The 19,077-nt window shown below is 42.4% G+C and overlaps 2 protein-coding genes across 5 annotated transcripts; one reads left to right on the top strand and one right to left on the bottom strand.

Annotated features, from left to right (window-relative positions):
* Nucleotides 1-183: 183 nt before the first annotated feature.
* LOC143324091 (protein Bouncer-like) lies at nt 184-8,815 on the top strand. 4 transcript variants are annotated; one of them, XR_013077435.1, is made up of 5 exons: nt 184-513; nt 1,163-5,287; nt 7,096-7,146; nt 7,334-7,498; nt 7,633-8,815. XR_013077435.1 is itself a non-coding variant. In XM_076736298.1 (4 exons), exons 1-4 carry the CDS (start codon nt 5,233-5,235, stop codon nt 7,857-7,859), a joined length of 498 nt encoding a protein of 165 aa, XP_076592413.1. In that variant the 5' UTR covers nt 5,123-5,232; the 3' UTR covers nt 7,860-8,815. The 4 variants fall into 4 exon arrangements, 2 of the variants coding, with proteins under 2 accessions (XP_076592414.1, XP_076592413.1); XR_013077436.1 differs by lacking the exon at nt 7,096-7,146; XM_076736298.1 differs by lacking the exon at nt 184-513 and having other exon boundaries at nt 5,123-5,287.
* msh5 (mutS homolog 5) lies at nt 8,192-17,373 on the bottom strand. Its single transcript, XM_076736732.1, has 25 exons — nt 17,278-17,373; nt 17,070-17,193; nt 16,877-16,957; nt 16,582-16,635; nt 16,342-16,463; nt 16,093-16,202; nt 15,741-15,776; nt 15,195-15,277; nt 15,060-15,105; nt 14,380-14,518; nt 14,204-14,266; nt 13,984-14,112; nt 13,809-13,881; nt 13,538-13,647; nt 13,257-13,337; nt 13,073-13,160; nt 12,894-12,961; nt 12,017-12,135; nt 11,668-11,794; nt 10,912-11,061; nt 10,552-10,626; nt 8,963-9,109; nt 8,587-8,724; nt 8,428-8,501; nt 8,192-8,344 (listed from the first exon to the last, which is right to left on the bottom strand). The coding sequence occupies exons 1-25, from the start codon at nt 17,371-17,373 to the stop codon at nt 8,224-8,226; spliced, it is 2,454 nt and encodes an 817-aa protein (XP_076592847.1). The 3' UTR covers nt 8,192-8,223.
* Nucleotides 17,374-19,077: the final 1,704 nt, after the last annotated feature.

The following is a 19,077-nucleotide window of genomic DNA, read 5'->3' as shown; positions in this document are numbered from 1 at the left end:
TTGAAAACACACCAGTGTGGCCCTTTGAGTAAAGGGTGTAATTTTCATTTTATGTTTACATTTTTGATGTCTGTGATGGAGGAAGGCGGCATCACTTGATGGCTGGTGGTCACTAAGAATAACTGGGCTCACCGTGGGACTGGCCTGGACCAGCCACAGATTCCCACGACCCCTCCTCTCCACACAGAGGCAAATGAAAACACAGGCTGCAGAGGCGCACCAGCAGTGAGGAGCCGGAGAGGCAGAGCAGCTTTGCACCACTTTCACTCACTGTTATTTACTATAAAAGCCTCATTTCAGCTCCGCGGCGCCCGCTGCCTCACACAGTACAGCCGAGCAAGAAAAACGTCCCAATCTGAGGAGGAATTAGGTGAAAGTGTGGATTTAACCGCGAATCAAAGTGGCGGAGAAGACACACGGAGGAGTGGGAGGAATAACGCACGCAACTCAGGCTTATTTCTTTTGATAATGCCGAGGGGCCAGTTCCTGTTTCGGATCTACGTCCAAGACAAGGCAAGTACCCGATTTCTATCTGGAATGCGTTAAAGTAACCGGACAGTTAACTGCGGTGAATTAGTGTGGTCAGAAACAGTGCTGTCGAGCCGTGAATTAAAATTCAACATTAAACATGCAATGCGCAGCAGCACTTATGAAACAGGACTTGATGGGCTCTGTATCATCTTCGTTTGCGTCCTGTTGAATCACCCGTTGTGTTCACTTGCCTCGGGGGAAATTATATCACGAGTTCAGTTGGAGCAAGTACCGAGTTAATGTGACTCCAGTTCCACGGCTGCAGCGAGATGGTGAAGTGAAATCACAAGGTCCTGAAAAGGGTCAGTGGTTTTTATTCCCCTGCTGATGAATGAGTGTTTGAGGAACAGTTTCGTGCGGGTTCAGAGAGGCTGCTGCAGGGTTGACTCGCTGGAGTGTCTATGTGTGGATCCACAGAGACACTGGGGGAGCTGCAGAAGAGTTGGCATCTCATTAACTCGGCCACATGTCTTATTAAAGCAGCTATTTCCTGTTGAGTGCAATGCAGAGTAAACTATCTTCTCTCCAGCACCCCCAGAGCTCTTCCTCTGATGCTGCATGCAACACTTTCCTGCTTAATTCTTGTATTTCTCCTCTTTTTCCCCTTTTCTGTGTCTTCTTCTCTGTTCAGCCTGAAGCCAGAGGATGACAGCAACCAGTCCCGTCTGCAGCCCCGCCTCCTCCCACTCTACCCAGTCATTACCCGTTTGCCTCCCAGCATGCCACAGACACCTGAGGAAAGGCAAAAGTCTCCAAACCAAACTGCACCTTCGCTCTGCCCCAGGCATCTGGCTAATGCTGGGGGTTGTGGTGGTTTTAGTGGGGATGTCTGTCGCGGTGGCGGGATATGTATCCGCAGCACCGAAGCCCGTGGGCGGCCGAGGCAGCACCCACGTTGAGAGGATGAAACTGGCCGGGCCCGTGGTCATGGGAGTGGGTTTGTTCATCTTCATCTGCGCCGCCACGCTGCTGTACGAGAACCGGGACCTGGAGGTGCTCAGGCGAGAGACACCCGATGACCTTGAGGATCTGAAGGGAGGAAACGGATGGGAGGATTCACAGGAACAGCCCAGCTTCAGCTGTCAGGAGCAGTGGGAGTTTAAAGACGGAGAGCAGGGATGCTGGGCCACTCCGGCCCACACACTCCCCCTCTCAAACCAGAACTGTGGTCCTCCTCTTCCTCCGCCTCACAGGAACAGACACAACATCAGCAGCAGACCGTCACCGCCGCCTCCTTCGGACGCAGGAGGAAGGGATAAAGAGAAGGAGGAGAAGGAGGGAACATCAACCCTGCTGGCTAGAGTTCTGCACCACCAGGAGCCAACTCCTCACCCTCCCTCCCCCTGCCCGTCCATCTCTCGCTCTTCCGTCTACTCAGACTCTTGCAACTCCAGTGAAATCAACTTCAACATACGGACAGGCTCTTCTCTGCCACCTCAACACTGAACCCCCCGCTGGTTCAAATTCTACTGTCCCATAAAATATGCATGATGAGATACATCTGAACGTTTCACGTGCAGACACACTCGACAGACAAGACTATGCATTCCTCAATAAACAGATGAAATGTTTGTTGGTATGTTTTAGTGCCTCCAAGTGGCGCAGTGGCTCTGAGTCACTGTCTATGAAGGGTGTTTTTGTCCTACATCGTTCTCTGACTCACCCACGTTTGAAAGATTGGAGCTATGCTGTTTGATGTCAACTCGCCATCTTGTTGTCTTTGAACTCACCCATGCCCAAAATCCCAAAAGCCACTGCTTGTTTGACCATATTAGGACGCGAGGAGGATCGCTGAAAACTTCTTGGGGTGCCATACTGGGAGATGGACACACACACTCCCTCTCTCCCTCTCTCCCTCTCTCTCTCTCTCTCTCTCTCTCTCTCTCTCTCCGTCTCTCCGTCTCTCACACACACATCCCCTCTGCAGAGATACAGCGTCAACATTTCCTCGCTGGAGAGGTTTGGTTAAGAGGATGAGCCAGATTTGGTCTCAAATGAGTTTTTATCTAATCTCACACATACTGTAATCTACTCTTTATCTGAGGAAATTGTTTCTCGGTATAAACAAGAGAAGCATGTAAGGCCACAATCCGCTCACTCGACACCTACAGCCATGCTATAAATACCAGCTGGTGCTCTGTACACATATAAGTGTGGACTCGAGTTTTTTTTACTGCAATTCATTTTTTCTTTTTTAATTCAGTGTCAGCTGTTCAGTTTTTTCTCTTTTCTCAAGTGTAGTGAGGCGAGATCTTAAAGAATTTCAATCAGATGGTGGATACAAAGAAAAGAGCAATGACTTCCAAAAAAAAAAAAAAAAGCAAAATCTAGTGAGGCTGTTATGAGTTATTCCTGACGCAGCTTAACTGTGAAAAGCGGCCCTGTGAGTCGTGTAGCTGAAGCCTCACCCTCCCACCATCCCGACCTTTCATCTCCTCTCTCTTCATCATCTGATTCCTACGCTTTATTCAAATACTCCAGCCTCCATCTCGATCCTTGGCTTCTGTGAAACAGCCAAAACAGAAAATAGAGCAAAACAATGCAGAGTAAAATGTTATCGGGTCCAATTAAGCAACAGTGGAGCAACAGGCAGAGAGGTAAGGGGGTAGAATTTTAATTATCGCCAGCATTTTCTCCTCCTGCCTCTAATTACACAGGGGATCAGTCTGAAGGTTTTTATAGGTGCTTTAGGACTGCAGAGTATTTCCTTGTTGTTTGGGCCCATGCTGGGATCCTGCCATCCAGATGACGACTGAGACTGAAGTGTACAGTAATTTGCAGCCACACATTTCACTCACTAAAAACAGCACCCATCTCTCTCTCACACACATACCCGCACACACACACACACACACACACACACACACACACACACACACACACACACACACACACACACACAGAGGCTCCGTAGAGGGCTCTGTGTAGGTACAGTATGCTGTTTTAAGATGCTGGATGTATCTTTCAATAGCAGGGATGAGTTGGGGAGATGACTGAATCTTGCAACAAGCTGCATGCAGCCTCCTTCGCACTAATCGCTCAGAAAAGCAGCTCTCTGCACTCTCTCACAGACACGAGTCCTTCTCAGTGTGAGATGCTCTGACAGTTTTTACGCTTAGAGGGGAAAATGCTGGGTTGTAGAGCTGCAACCAAAGATCATTTTTATGAATTTGCAGATTCATTTCTTGATTAGTGTCAGATCTGTTTGCCTACACTCAATTTCCAGTGTATTAGTTATGCCGAGCTAAAAGTAGTGCAGTCTCATATGACAGTCCTGCAATAATATCTACCTTCAGGAAGGTTTTGCTGTTTTAGAGGTGATTTAACAACTTTGTGATCATCCTGGAGGCTGCAGTTTGTAGTGCTGTTTAACCATATTGCATCGTCCACATCTATATCAATGAGGGTAGGCTAAATAACACAAACACCTCTCTGTATTACACTTCAACAGCACCACACAGGACATCCTCCAAAGTGATCAGAAAGTTGTTAAAAAAAGAGTGAAATATGCCATCATATGTCTTAAAATTGCTTCAAATTGCTTGTTCTGTCCAAACAACACACGGAAACTCAAAGATACTAAGTTTCCTATCATCTAAGACAATGACAAGCAACAAATCTTCACATTTGAGTCATTGTTTCTTAACATAACGACCAAACGATTAATCAAGTAACCTATGGACACGTTGCAAATGGAGCTTAATCCTGTTCAGATTAAATTCAGATGTGAAATCTCTTTGAATCTGACACTAAAGTGACCAATGGGAAGTTCAATATCTTTAGGTACATGCAACAACTGCACTGCAGCAGTACAAGCAATCTTTGAGGTTTCTCGTGCGTACATCAGTCTATATGTGTGTGTGTGCATAATTCACAGTGATGTTACATAATTCAGCAACACACGTTTCTTGCTGCATTGAAAATATAACTGAATCAAATTCCCTCCTCCGAGAGCTTACTCTGTGTGTGTGTGTGTGTGTGTGTGTGTGTGTGTGTGTGTGTGTGTTGATAAATATCTGAGCAGACGTACGCGAAGCTGTAAGCTGCTTAACCATGCGCTGACTCAGGACACATGCAATTTCTCTCTTCCTTAAGAGAGAGAGAAAAGCTATGATCACCATTTTTGGGTATAGAGGATGAAAGCGACTGAGGATCAACCAGCCTGAAGATGCCAGTTAAAAAAAAAACAAAAAAACTTTTCTTACTCAAAGACTTCACCTGTTACAGCAGGAAAAGGGATTCAGTTAAGACGTCTTTGTAAAAAGTGAGAAGCATCAGCTGGATGGAGAAATGTTTCCCACCACCTTTGTCTACATCTGGTGTTCAGTCTTTCATCAGAGCAGAGGGAAGAGTTACCAGCTTGGTTTTCTGTGTAACATTCACGCTGTATCTTTTGTTGAAACGGCTAATAAACCAAATGACATTTTCTGACATTAAGGAAGACATAAAATCCTTCTAAAATCCACATCCCACCCCTCCTCTCTCACAGACCTAACAAACCAGGTGAGGTTTGTACTTTGCAGCTGCCCCCCCCCCCCCGAAAAACAAAAAACTCCTACTGTTTGATCATCTGCAGCCTTTCAGCAGCTGTGATTGGTGCAGGACAAATAGCAGGTGCATTCCTGGCTAATCCAATTTCAGCCCTGCTTCGGTCTCAGCAGTCCTCATGGTGCAGTCAATGGAAGAGGTGTCCCGCTCAAAATGAAAGGACTAATATTCTGTGTTTTTGCCATCATGGTGCTCACACCTGCTCAAGGTAAGGTGACGTAGGTTTATAGGTGTAGACGAACAGCTTCTTCTGTTCTACAGTATTGCTGCTTCTAGAAGTTTTATGTTTTACCCCTTAAAGACCAACAGCTGGGCATAAAAAAATCTTTCCCACAAGCTATAGATTTTTGCTGTATTCACAAAGCTGTGAATTGTCTACTTAATCTGATTTGATTAATTAATATTAATATTAATATTAATTAATTGATATATTCATACATGTACTATATATAACTTTATAGCAAATGAACAGCCTACTTTATCTGTGAAATATCAACAGAGCCTATTTTTTCTGTACTGTATAATCCAATAGCCCTGTGATTATTATTACATTATTTTTATTATTGATTAATCTGAAGTTTATTTTCTTGATTAATCTATTATTGTCAGGTCTGTAAAACACCAGAAATAAAAATAGTGAAAAATGTCCATCCCAAGTCCAAGGTGACATTTTCTAATGTCCAGTTTGGTCTAAAACGATGACATTTACTGGAATATAAGACGCAAAAGCAGTAAATCAAAGCATCAAATTTACCGCCTGTCAGAGTAGTTGCCGATACATTTTGTGTCAGTCCACTAGTCAATTAAGCGCCGCAGCTCTGCAATAAATCCAAACTTAATGAAGGTTATAATGTTGCAAACTGTTTTGAAAGAGGTGTTAATTCAACTTAATGGTCATTTTGGAGGCTTTAGTTTAAACTACCCTCATTTATATAAGTGGGGTGAAGAAAGTATTAGAAACACAGTTAGACAGCACCACAACTACGTTCTTCTAGAAGTTCACACAGTTTCCACAAATACTGAACATGATAACCTTCATGAGGCCAGGATGTATTGCAGGTCTATTGTATTAGACTGCACTGGCCTGGTGTACCTAATAAACTGGCAACTGAGTATAGCTTTAGTAAGTCTCTACTCCCCCTTTTTGTGCAACTTCACCTGAGCTAGCACAAGCTAACGAGATGAGAGGGGATAAGGATTGTAAGTCTTCCTGAAACTCATCTTATGGCCCAGAGGAGATTAATCCTTCTCCAGCAGCAGCAGCCTACTGCAGCACTGAGGCCAGCCATTTTGCAACTGGATGTGCTCTGACAATGAATTCAAAACACGTATCTCAGAAAGAGATGCTGTTTCATCCAAAACAGACAGGATGGTCACGTATTTCTGCTCAAATACAGTTATTTGAATATAAAATGGCCTAGTAACAATGAGTTTATAATGAAATTTAAACGACTTTAAAGGTAATTTCAGCCATGTTTGATTAACAATTAGAAAACCTTTTGTTCTGTCACCTTCATTTCACACTGTCCATAAATCACTCATTTTAGGAAGAAGGCTCTTTGCACAGTGGGAGTAACTGAGGGTTTGTCCCACTACATTCTGCAGCCAGTTCTTTCTATTAATTCCAGTATCTGTCTGTTTAATAAAAACATGATGCAGCCCGAAGACTTGGAGCGCTCCCTGAATAACACAAGTCATCCACTCAAAGAAACAAATTCCAGACTGCTGCAGAATAAACAAAATACTTCTGAGATGCTTAAGTGCTGCTCGGCAGAATGTGGCTCATCAGTTTGGCTTGGTGTCCTTCAACAGCGTTCCAATGCTTCACACATTCAGCACCCTCTGAATAATAAGTATATCCAAAAAGCTATTACGTAAACGGCTCGAAATCTGAATAATCCAAAGCCTCTCATCCATTAATCTGACATCTGAGATGTTAAATGTATATTCTCTGTTCTTAACTTATTTGTCTTTTTTTGTCTGCAACTTCCTGCCACCTTTGTCTGGTATTTCTAGCAAAAGAAGCTTCCAATCTCAATGGGAGATTTGAAGTCTGGTTAAAAAAAGGTTAAGTAACATTTTTAAAAAGTTTGTCATTTTTACTTAATATACAGGACATAATTAAACTTTAGCTTTCAGTGACAATAACAAATTCAGTAACTTTAACATTATCTCATTGTTAGACACTGTCTCCTTTGCTCTGCCTGAAAACCTCCATTGTATCAAACTGTCCTCTTTCTGTGGTGTTCCTTAGGCTCGGGTGAGGATGAGGAGCAGCTCATGGAGTCAGTGGGATTTGAGGAAGAGGAGGAGTTTCTGGAGTGTTTCCGTTGTGACCTGGGCTTCTGGGACGCCTGCTATACCACCAAAACCAATTGCAGCCTCGGAGAGCGCTGCTACACGGGCCGAGGGAAAGCAGGTGTGTTGGACGAGGCAGTATTTTTAGTTAGTGTGTGTGTTAATTAACATTTAAACATTAGTGGGAGTAAACTTCTAAAATCTATTTTAGTATAATTTGCTTAGAACTGGTATACTGAATACTTGTCTCCCCAGGCAATGCACTGGACATTAAGACTCTGGGTTGTGTGAGGGCAGAGGAGTGTGGCACGGAGACCACGGTGGAGCTCTTCTCCAACAAGACCATCTTCGCCATGACCAAACACTGCTGCGACACTCCCTTCTGCAACTCGGCGCATGAACTTCAAATCGCCACACTTTTGTATCTCACTGTGGCTGTCCTAACCACCTGGCACCTCACTGAAGCCTCAACAGGATCATAGTAGACATCTTGCATTTATTTATGTTGTCAAGACAAAAAGAAAAAGACTGTGAAGAGATGATTAAAGGACTTCAACCATATGGTGAAGAAAAATCACCAGCTTTGAAGAATTTTTGTACTGTCCAGACCTAGACCTAGACTACTGAATTAGAAAATGCTACTTAGATAATTATAGCATGAGCTTGAAATGTTTCAGTCATACTGTAAAATAATTATTCTTGTATATCTGTCTATGAATGTATCCGGTCTGCAGGTGGAACATTAGTGAAAGCTTGCCCTCGCCCCAAACCAACTGAAAACAGTCAGTGAATGAACAACCTGTCGACAGAGCTGTAGAAACGTGTTTGCAGCAGCGGCAGAGCTGTTCACCTGCAGTTCAAGGACTCCCCAGCAGAGGGCAGGATCTCCTCTTTCATGAAGTGCTGAAGGTCCAAATCCTGGTCCTCCAGGTCCAGGCTCAGGAACCTCACCACCACAGAGCTGCACCTGTTGGTCACAGTCTGTTTCACATACACTGCTCTCTTGTGTTGGTTTCCATTGTTGTTCTGTGTAGCTGGAGTTCAACAAACCTGTTTGCATGCTCATCCGATGATGCTCTGTCAATGCGTTTGATGGATCTTCCTGTCTTGTACAGTTCAGACACCTGACCAAAGACACACACACAAACAGTCAGTCAATGTCAGCATGCTTGTGTGTATTTGGGTGTGTATCTATGTGTGTATGTTTACCTCCACTCCTCTCTGTACAAGGCTGACTGGCAGTCCTGCCAGTGTAGCTATGTTGGCAGCATAGCTGGACTGGCAGATCCCTTCCTTCAGTTGGTACAGAAACACCAACTCATCCCCATCCACTGCTGTCTCTAGAGTCTAACAAGCACACACGCACACACAAACACACGACCACATAAACACAAAAATCATATACTTGTAAAATAAAAATCTAAGGAGGTAAAACAAATGTGGAGTGTAATCTCATTTACATGTTTTGCTGTCAAAATGTTTGGCAGTTCATTAGTTTACCATCATGAAACATCACTGGATGTTCCCGCAATGCTTCAGGCTAAATGTTGTCATTGTGAAAGTTCAGTTGAGTATCTCTCAGTACCAGAAGAGACAGCAGGCCAGAGGAGGGTAGTAGGCCCTGGTGCATCAAACTGTGGAAGTTAGTAGCCAACAGGACATGAGGTACATCCACCGGAGCTTTTCTCAACCAGTGAGAGATCGATGCAGCTAGCAGGGAAAGTCCATCCACCTGAAGGAGAACATTGTACAGTTGCCTATGTTTCTGAGCACAAATGGACCTGCTATTGGCAAAGCCCTTCAGGTTTAATTCAGGCTAATCTCATTGGACAAACCCCTGGTAGCCTGAGACTGAGTTAGTGTCACAAATAAACCAATTAATGTTGGGAAAGGCAGAAAGGAATGATAGAGCCATGCCTTGCTGTTATATGGTACATGCATCCACCTACAGGCAAGGACAGCAATAGCTGCTTCAATTTTAAAACATGCACTACCTCCAGGTAAGAAATGAGTGGGTTATAGCTGCAATATCTTTGTTCATTCATTTGCTTTAATGTTAGGAAAGATTTTACATTTATCACTGTGTCACACTTAAAGCACACTACATCAGCTTGTGTTTGTAAAACACTACATGTAGTACCTTTTAAGTTGATACAGCAAACTTGTTAGCAAACAGCTGCTTATTTCCACACTCAGCAACATTATCATTCAGCTGGAGTTGTGTTTCTGGCCACCTGGCAAATGTAAGTTCAGTATTACCATACCTTTTGCTCCATTTCCCATCTCCTGAGGGAAATATCTGACTCTTTAGCTGCTAAATGCTCCATTATGTTTGCCAGCTTGTCACTAAATGTGTCCGTCTGTCATTTGGTGCTGAGCAGGTAGTGTTCAGTGGATTTTTAGCTGAAAACAACTGCCTGCTGAGGCTGATAAGAGAGAACCAAAACAGTAGGGTTGAGGGCTGAACAGCTAAATAATGAGCTGAAACTCACCATACAGCTGTGGTAAGGTGAATGGTAGTGATACGGATCTGTATGTTCATCATTAATGTGAAAATATCGATTGTAACTGCTTCAAACTTTTGTCATTGACATCTATGAATCAGGCTAAGATGGGACTTATTCAACTTACACTGGTAATTTTCTTTTATTGTTTCTGGCCCCAGCATCCCACACCTCTATTCCTCCTTTAGACAAATCAAATTGGTTTGGACCCCCTCCTTCCCTCTCCAGAGTAACATGGCAGACATTGATGGAGGACCCGAGAACATAATGATACTCAGAGCACTGTGAAGTCTGTATATTTCCAAGTATCCAGCACAAAATATGCTGCAGTTCCCAAAACTGAAAAATAAAATGTAAACACACAAACAGCAGCTATTGAAATACTGCTGTTGTTGCCTGCAGGTTGCACGCGTTGCATTATTTCTTTTCTTGCCTGTAGCTGGCGAACATCAGCACCTCCATATCTGCAGCTCTAAACAGCTGCTGCTATTTTGTTGCTGATAGGCAGCACATGTTGGGCTGAACTGGAGGTCTGTTCGTGCTGCAGCTCTAAACTGGGAAATATTGGCTGGGATGGTTTCAGGCGCTTCACATCAGTGACACTGTGTGTCCTTGTTATGTGTATACATATGTATTTAATTTACAAAGCGCTGGAACAAGTTCTACTCACTGTGTTAGTTCCTTTTCCAAATTCATCGATGAGAACTAATGAGTTGCCAGTACTGCTGTTGAGAGCCTGGGCCATCTGGAGGATAGAGACACAAACTGTTATACCACACATTGGTGTTTGATTGTGTGTGTTTGTCTGTGTGTGTTATGGCCGTAGGCAGTAGTTGCGTTTTAAAAATGTCTTGACAGGTGGAGAGTGGGAGTAAAGCTGGAGGGCAGTAGTGCTGGAAGTTCATATCTTTTATTTCCACACCCACACACACTGAAATACATACATAGTTGCTTGTGAGCAAAAAATGTGAGTATGTGTGTGTGTGTGTGTGTGTGTGTGTGTGTGTGTGTGTGTGTGAGAGTTAGATACCTGGTTGAGGTCTATCATGAAGGTGCTGAGGCCCACAGACACAGACTCTCTGCTCTGCATGCGGGTAAAGATCCCGTCCACCAGGCCAATCTCTGCCTCCTTGGCGGGCACGTCTGAGCCAATCAGGGCCATGAACACAATCAGACCCACCTGCCAAAGTCAAATCAGAAAGCAGGTTACAAGTTGTCAGGGTTAAATGACAAGTACACAATAAGTGTTTCTCAATAACAGCGTGGAGGTAAAAAAAAAAAAAAAAGATTCTAGCTTCAAGCTAAGTAAGTAAATCGTTTGGGAAAGAAAATATAAATCTTGTACATTGTGACAGCTGTCCTCATCTATCAGAATTCTGAGATAAAGAGCATCTGTAGTGCAACTACCAGTGCTGAAGAAACAGATGTTGAAGATAAACTGTGCAATTATGCAGAATTTTTGTCTCCCACTTGTATAGCTTTGCTCCTCTAGTTTAGTTTTGTTGTAGCTGCTTGCCTGAACACAGCTTTTCTCTGGCTATAGCAAAAAACAAAAAACAAAGAAAAAAAAGCACGTCTGACCTCAAACATATCAAACATCGATGACAAGCAAACTTCAAGTAAACAGGACACTGAAGTATATACACACTAGGTCACATACAGAAACAGACATGTCGAAACAGTGTCACTGGGCAAAGTGCCACAAAAGGTTGAGTAGAATCGAACTAGTCAAGATCAAACTTGTATGTAATTGTTAGGAACAGTGAGCTTTTCCTGACTCTCCCACCTGTTTTAGGTAGATGCTCTTCCCAGATGAGTTGGGGCCACTGATGATCTTGACTCTGCCCTGCGTCTCTGAGCTCTGGAAGGAGTTGGCCACAAACACTGGAGAGCACAACTCTAACAGCGGGTGCCTAGAAAATTGAAAAATTGTACTGCATTCTCATATCAAATGCAACTTCTGCTTTGTGTTACACATGCTTGTTTGTGTATGTACTACGTGCAGTATGTGATTAGCAATCAGACTGATGTTAGATTAGCTTACATGGCACGATGCTTTCCATCGTCAAAGTTTACATCACAACATCAACTGGAGTATCTGGATAGTGGTTTCCATCTAGTTTACGAGTGCCTACCTGCCCTGTGTGATTGCTATCCCCCTGTGGCTGGCTAGCTTGGGTGAGGTGTAGCCGTACTCTTGGGAGGTGCTGCTCATAGCCATCAAACAGTCCACCTCAGCAATGAGATCCAGAACCTACACAACATGCATATTAAACATAATGACTGTCCTGAGCAGAGCAGTTTTGACCAATGAAGAGCAGCAAGCAGGAGCTCTTGTGTTAACAAACCTGGAGCTAAACTGGGTTGTACATATGAATTGAGACAGAACCTGGGTATTTTTCCACATTTTGGTGGAAAATATGAGTATTTGGAACATACTGAGCATACAGATGGACAACAAGGAAGTGGATTATGTTGTAGGAGCAAAATGAGATATTTCTTTGGCTGTTTTAATATCTGCTATGGGAATCCAAAACAGAGATTCTGGGTTGAGAATCACTTTAATAAAGCTTAATAAGCTTGAAATGCTGCAAGTCTGTTTTTCAGTAAAGCTCATTGTTTATTTTACATTCATTTAATTGCCAAGTCTGACTAATAGCTAGCAAATCTTAACCACAGCTACAATACTGTAAACACAATAATTATTCATCTAACCTCAATGCTCATTCTGTCCTAAGGAAATAACAATAAAATTTGTAATCACAGCATGAAACAGCAGCACAGTCATCTGTCAGGAGACAAATATCACAGCACTTGAAAATACCTTCAGGACCATCCGGAGCTGTTTCATAATCAACATGTACAACACAACCCAAGGAAACACTGATAGCTAATCACAACAAACTCCACCTACACGCACAACAGTTACTTTCATGCCAACATTCGTTTTAGCAGAGTGGGAGTCATGTTTTAAACACTGGGACCTGGAAGTGCATAGTGATGCATACCAACCTTGTACAGTGAAGCACTCCTCTCGAGGACTGTGTTCTGCAACTGTGTCATCACTGCCGTCTCCATGTCTGGGAAACAGGAAGCATACCATCAGGAGAGCCTTCAGTGGTTGTGGTAATTTCTATTTCAGGAGCACAGCTATCAGGTAAAAGTTGTTTACTACTAAGAAGGTAAAAGACCTCTAATGTCACAGTATAAGTCTCCCAGGAGGTCGTCTAGCTCCTTGGTTCTCTGGCTGCGGTAATGCAGATGGTCCTCTGACAGAAACTAGCCCACATAGACACAAGAAAAAGGCAGAACACATGAGCAAATAAACAACAATCAGCTAAACAAAAAAAAATGTGGACAAGCTCATAAACAAACCATAAAATCAAGCCCCTCAATCTCAAAATCCTCTCTGTCCACCATGCTGGGCAGCCGAGGGATACGGAGCAGAAATCCAATCTGTAATGAGATTAAACAATGATATATGAGCACTGATATATGTGGTGCTCCAGAGAAACTGTTTTGCCTGTATCTGATATTATGAATCCTACCGTCAGTACAGCACATGTGGGTGCAAGCCAGATGAGTAAATAAAAAATGTTATAGGTTATTGGAAAGACATATATAAGCTGGCAGCTGAGTAGACATAATGCTCAGACCAGAGGGATGTAGATGATGCAGCAGGAGGGGATGCGAGCATCCAGGTGTTCCACCTCTCTTCTGGCAACATCTGTCAGGAAGTCTGACAACCCCATCATCATCCGCTTCTCTGCCAGAGGGAAGGAGCATTACTGACACTTTGAATCAACCACCATAGAAATTTACCAATACAGACTCATAACACAAGGAGATTTCCAATCAGGCTTTCCAGCTATTATATGACATGTTTTACTAACTGTTCCAGTTTTGAATCCACTATGGAGGGCTTACTCTCATCAATTGCTGGGTCCACGTTTGGTTTGATGGTGAAATGATTCTCAGCTATACTGGCTTCAAAATCCACCTTCATGTCCAAGTCAGGGGAGGAGTTAAAATCTCAATGAACAACTGAGCATGACAACAAAAGCTAGCAGACTTCTCAGATTTGCAGCTGTGTGTGTCTCACAACTCGGCTGATGAGGGAGGCAATATAGTGGAGGTCATCAGAGAACCCTTCACTGATATCACGAAAGAGCTGAATGGACTGAGGCAGGCGTCGCACTGTGTCCCTGATACACACTGCACTGCACACGGTCTGACAAACACACACAAGAGCAACATTTTGTACACATTTAACAGAACCTGTCTCGTGGATAAGGAGTACATGGTAATACTGTAGCTCCAACCTTGTAGAGACTCTGCCAGTTGGTCACTTTGGTGTGAGAGAGAGACATCCTGCGCAGAAGAGTCTAACACACACACACACACATACACACTGTCTTTATAAATTCTATGTTCAGGTGGTGACACAGCAGGCAGGGGATGTAGACAAAAGCAGGTCATTGGTCAGAGTTGTTGTTACCGGTATGTTACTGATGTTGCGTAGCGAGGACTGCAGGGTGCTCAGGGCATCGGAGTTCCGTGGTGACGTGAAGAAACGTATCACTTCCTGTCTCCTGAGTAACACAGCCGGGTCCTGTGTTGGCCGGAGGAACCACTGGCTGAGAGAGGAGGGGACATCAAAGCAAATATAGTACAAACTAGCAAACCTTTACATCTTCTAGTTTGTGTGAATAACTACAGTTACCAGAATTAACTAGATGTTGTGTGTACACAAAAAATAATGTCAAGAAAAGAAATATGGCAGAATTACATGAATGTACGTTCACACAATAATCATACCATGGAATTAAAACCATCGTAATATTGTTTGTTACAGTACCAAAAACAGATGATGCATTATGTTGGAAAAGACACACATCACACCTGTGACAAACACAAATCTGCTGCCTGAATCCCAACACAGCAGTAAGTGTACATTTGTAAATCTATGACAAAAACTTCAATTTTTGTGGCCTTGTTAGTTTCTACTGCCCCTAGTGTTCCGAATAATAAATCAACTTTTATAAAGTAATTAATTGTTGTACATGATAATTTTAACTAGATAGTTATGATAATATAGTAGCCTCTTCTAATAAAAGCTGAGTATTTTTTTTTGGTGAAGGACCTTCATGATTATTTTTTTCTGTCTGTGTTTCTCACCGTAGCAGTCTGGAACCAAACTTGCACCTGCAGCGGTTCAGTATCCCTGTGACAAACAATAACAAAAGGTTCATGTAAACACCATTAGATTAGAGAGTCATAACGTCCTGAACTGCTAGCTTCAGAGCTGCATACCATAAAGACTGAGTCCTTCCTTTTCACCTGAATGGAGCTTGTACACTGATGGGTGAAGTTCTGATTTGAAGATCTGCAGAACACTGGAACAAATACAACATTGAAAGTGATCTGTCAACCATCCATTGGCTCTTTCTATGTTTTGTTTGCCTCACCTAATAATACATCTAATTTAAATACCATATTTTATACAATTCAAAACATAATATTTATTTATTTACTTATTTATAGAAATGCAGTGCTTATCACAATGGATGCCAAACCATAACAACAAATTAAAACTACAACAAAAAGGAAGCAAACACATAACATAGAGCTTAAGTTAAAAAATATGTAAAACTAGAGCAGGAAAGAAAAATGAACGCTCTAAGGTAAACAAGTCTTCTTTTACAGGAAATAGTCAAATTAAAATGTGCCAAACAGATGCAATGTAGGTTTTAGTTGTGGAAGAAAGAACATTGATTTAAGAGATCAGTGTCAGCTTTAAGAGACATGTATTGGACAAAGGTCATTTATGTAACAGAGACTGTAATAGAACGCTCTTACCTGTAGGTGTCTCGGTCAATGTAAACAACACCTTTACTATATTGGAAAGAAATAATGTCAATATCAGAAGGTAACATTTTTCATTCCTGAAAGTTTCTGCATCACTTAAGACAGATTTGGTTTGCTGGTAATACAAAGAAGCAGAGAAATGGAGAGAATAGAGAAATGTAATACAATAACTGCACATGCCACAAATGCGTGCCACTGCTGCCTGTTTGACAGACTAAAACCTGTGTAGCTAAACGCAGAGCAGTAAAAAAATCACTCTTTATTGTCAAAACTCATTATGGAAAATCTGTAATCACGGTCTTGTGTGTGTGTTTGTGCAAAGCTTCATTGATGTGTGTCTTACAGTGTGTAGGCGTGGAACTGTAGGATCGGAACTCCAACACTGCTGTCTTCCAGCTCCACTCCCACTCTCCTCCTGTCCAGACATTTCAGCAGAGCACCCACTGCCCTAAGCTATCCAACGTGTACACACACACACACACACACACACACACACACACACACACACACACATGCACACATGAACACATATGATCACCTCCTGCACAACGATGAACTGATGGATAGAATTATATGAAGACAGCTGGCTCACCATCAGGGGAGAGTCAAAGGAGATACAGGAGGAGAGGTAGGACATTTTGTCCCTTTCTGAAATGGAGGCAGAAAGGAAAGGCAGATGGGCAGAAAGTAGCCTCTGCTTACCGACTTCAAGACCTGCAACATTGAAGATGGACTCAGAATCAATCTGTTCCTTATGGAAAACCATGCAAGTTTAATCCAGAACTCCTGCCTAAGAATGAATGAGGACATTTGTATATGGGCGTCTGTTTACCAAAGTCAACATATGGATAAGTCACCACCTCTGGTCTGTAGTCTGGGTTTGAACCTGGGATACAACAGAGTTTGGAAAAAAAATAGTGGTTGTTGCCTTCAAAAGCTTTGCACAATAGTTATACAAGCGCTCCTCTCTCTTATCACACTAGCTGACTGCACTGTCTCGCAGCTCTAATCTCATTTCATTCTCTTGACCCAGAAACCACTCTTCTCCTACCATATCACAGCAAAACTTTCAGTGACATTTTTGTTTCTCTTCCCCTTGTTAAGATAATTTGTCTCCCAGAACTCACCAAGTTGTTGCAGGAATCGCACCATGCAGCGCTCCTGCTTTGCACTGGTAATGATTACATGGGGACAAACCTCCTGGATGACTGAACAACACAAAAATGTAATGTACTTGTATTGTTAGCACATGTGTTGGTTCATACACATAATTGTCATTTCTGCTTTATTGAAAGTTTGATTGTGTCAGGTTTTGTTTACCTCTGGCCAGCAGGCGGAGCTCGTAGTTGTCAGGGGTGTCTATCATATAGTGTAAAGTGGAGTCCTTACTGTCATAGAAGCAGAGGCCTACCTGACCCTGCTGGGCTAAAACACTGAGTAAAACCTGGTAATGAACAAATACAGGAGTGTGCATCTCACCGCTGCAACTATTTACTACTCTGCTGGTGAGTGTGATGTCTGAGCTTACCGCAGGTGAGTCTTCCTCCTCCTCCTCATCTCCATCTATGCCTGGGGGATGAAAAACTACTCCTTCTCCTCCTCTCACACTTTCCAGTGCTGCCATTACCAGTTTATTCTAGAGAGGAACAGTCAAATTAATGTACGAACTACAGTTATTTTAGGGTACGACAAGGCAAATTAAAACTTTCAGAAACCAAACTTTTAGCTAGTTAGCTGTTTACCCAACAGAGTGGACTTAATGCAGGTTAACAGCCATTTAGTCGGGCGAGCTACTACTAATACAAGTATTAGCAACATTCATTTAGTTAGCTAACGTATACTTACAGGAGGGGTTGGGACCTTTCTAGGAAACCTAAGGGGGCTTAAGTATCGTTGGTAAAGTAGGATTTATAATTATGAAGAGTTGAGAAATCTTTTCTGTAACCACCGCTTCTCCTTAGCCGGCGAGACTACCTTCACGTGCCCTCTTTTGTGAGTACCTTCCTACTTGTCTCTCTGTTGTCAGGACAACAGTGTCCCGTATAGAAGGAGTGTTTAAGGGAAGCTGTTGAAATACACCACCACCGCATGTCTCCACCTTCACAACAGAGTCCAACTAATTACTCGCGAGAGCGCGGCCTTGAAAGTGACATCACGTCAAGCAACCAGGCACCAGGTCAGAGAGTCAGAGGAGTGCGGTCTTGGAAAGTAGGGCAGCGACTTACCGGAGAAAAGGTAGACCTATTAGCGCAAGATAACTCATAACAGATTTTACAAGTTAAATAGACATTTGCAAAATATTGATGGCCAGCTAACGTTACGTAACATATCGGTAGCTTAATTTAATTGGGCCCGGTACCAACTCAGTGTCGCTAACGTGAGTAAACTAATTGATAGCATTAAGCTAATATCTACACGCCATGATGTAACTGCTGACTGCATTTTCAGATGAGCTTGTTCAAATATTTCTCTAAGAAGAGAAAGACAATTGATGAAGATGACGCTAGTCAGGTATCATTAGCCTTTTACTGAGTCATAAATGATGATGGTTAGGTAAAAAAATTTCAACTGTCCATTCAGTAAATAGGTTGTAAAAGTAAAATTTGCAGTCAAAAGTCATTTGTTTACGCCGCCACGGCTCCCTGGAGAGCCTGCCCCCGCTGCTGAAAAAAATCCTAGAGGAAACACTTTAAAAGCGTTTTTATCTTTACTTTGCCACTTTTCAGAGATTTCTCACTCAACTTTGGGACAATGCTAGAAGAATTAGGGTTATTTTGGTATTTTTCTGTGTTCAAGTGAAGAATACATTAGTGTTATGTAGATGTTCACTGGGACCTAAAACAAAGAGATGCTGCTGGGTGCTACTGTTTATTTATTTATGTCCGTTTACAAATATTAGAAGATGCTGCAGTCTGCTGATGAATACTGTTGTTGCACTAAAACTTTATTTTTCATTCATACGTTTTTTTTACTAAAGTATTTATTTAGTTGGTGACATTTTTCATATAAAGTAAATACACTGCAGACAGATTGAAGATCTACTGAAATAGAGACAATGCAGCCAACAACATTAGTGTTGAATAAAGGGTAATTTAAGTTCAGCAGTTGTTATTGTTATTAAATTGTATTTTGTCAGATGCAAAAACCCCAACATGATATCAGCATTATATGTCAGCGTTTGGCCACCCTAAACATTGGCACCGGCCACTGAAAAGCCCCTCTCAGTCAATCATTAAATTCAAGTACACATTGAATGTTCAACATTTTACTTAAACAAAAGTACAGAAGTGTCAGAAAGGTATAGTATGAAAAGTATGTAAGTATAGAA

Source organism: Chaetodon auriga, chromosome 8, assembly GCF_051107435.1.
Source record: "Chaetodon auriga isolate fChaAug3 chromosome 8, fChaAug3.hap1, whole genome shotgun sequence".
Taxonomy (NCBI): Eukaryota; Metazoa; Chordata; class Actinopteri; order Chaetodontiformes; family Chaetodontidae; genus Chaetodon; species Chaetodon auriga.
The sequence above is the reverse complement of the archived record's forward strand: the minus strand, read 5'-3'. Positions and strand labels throughout refer to the sequence as shown.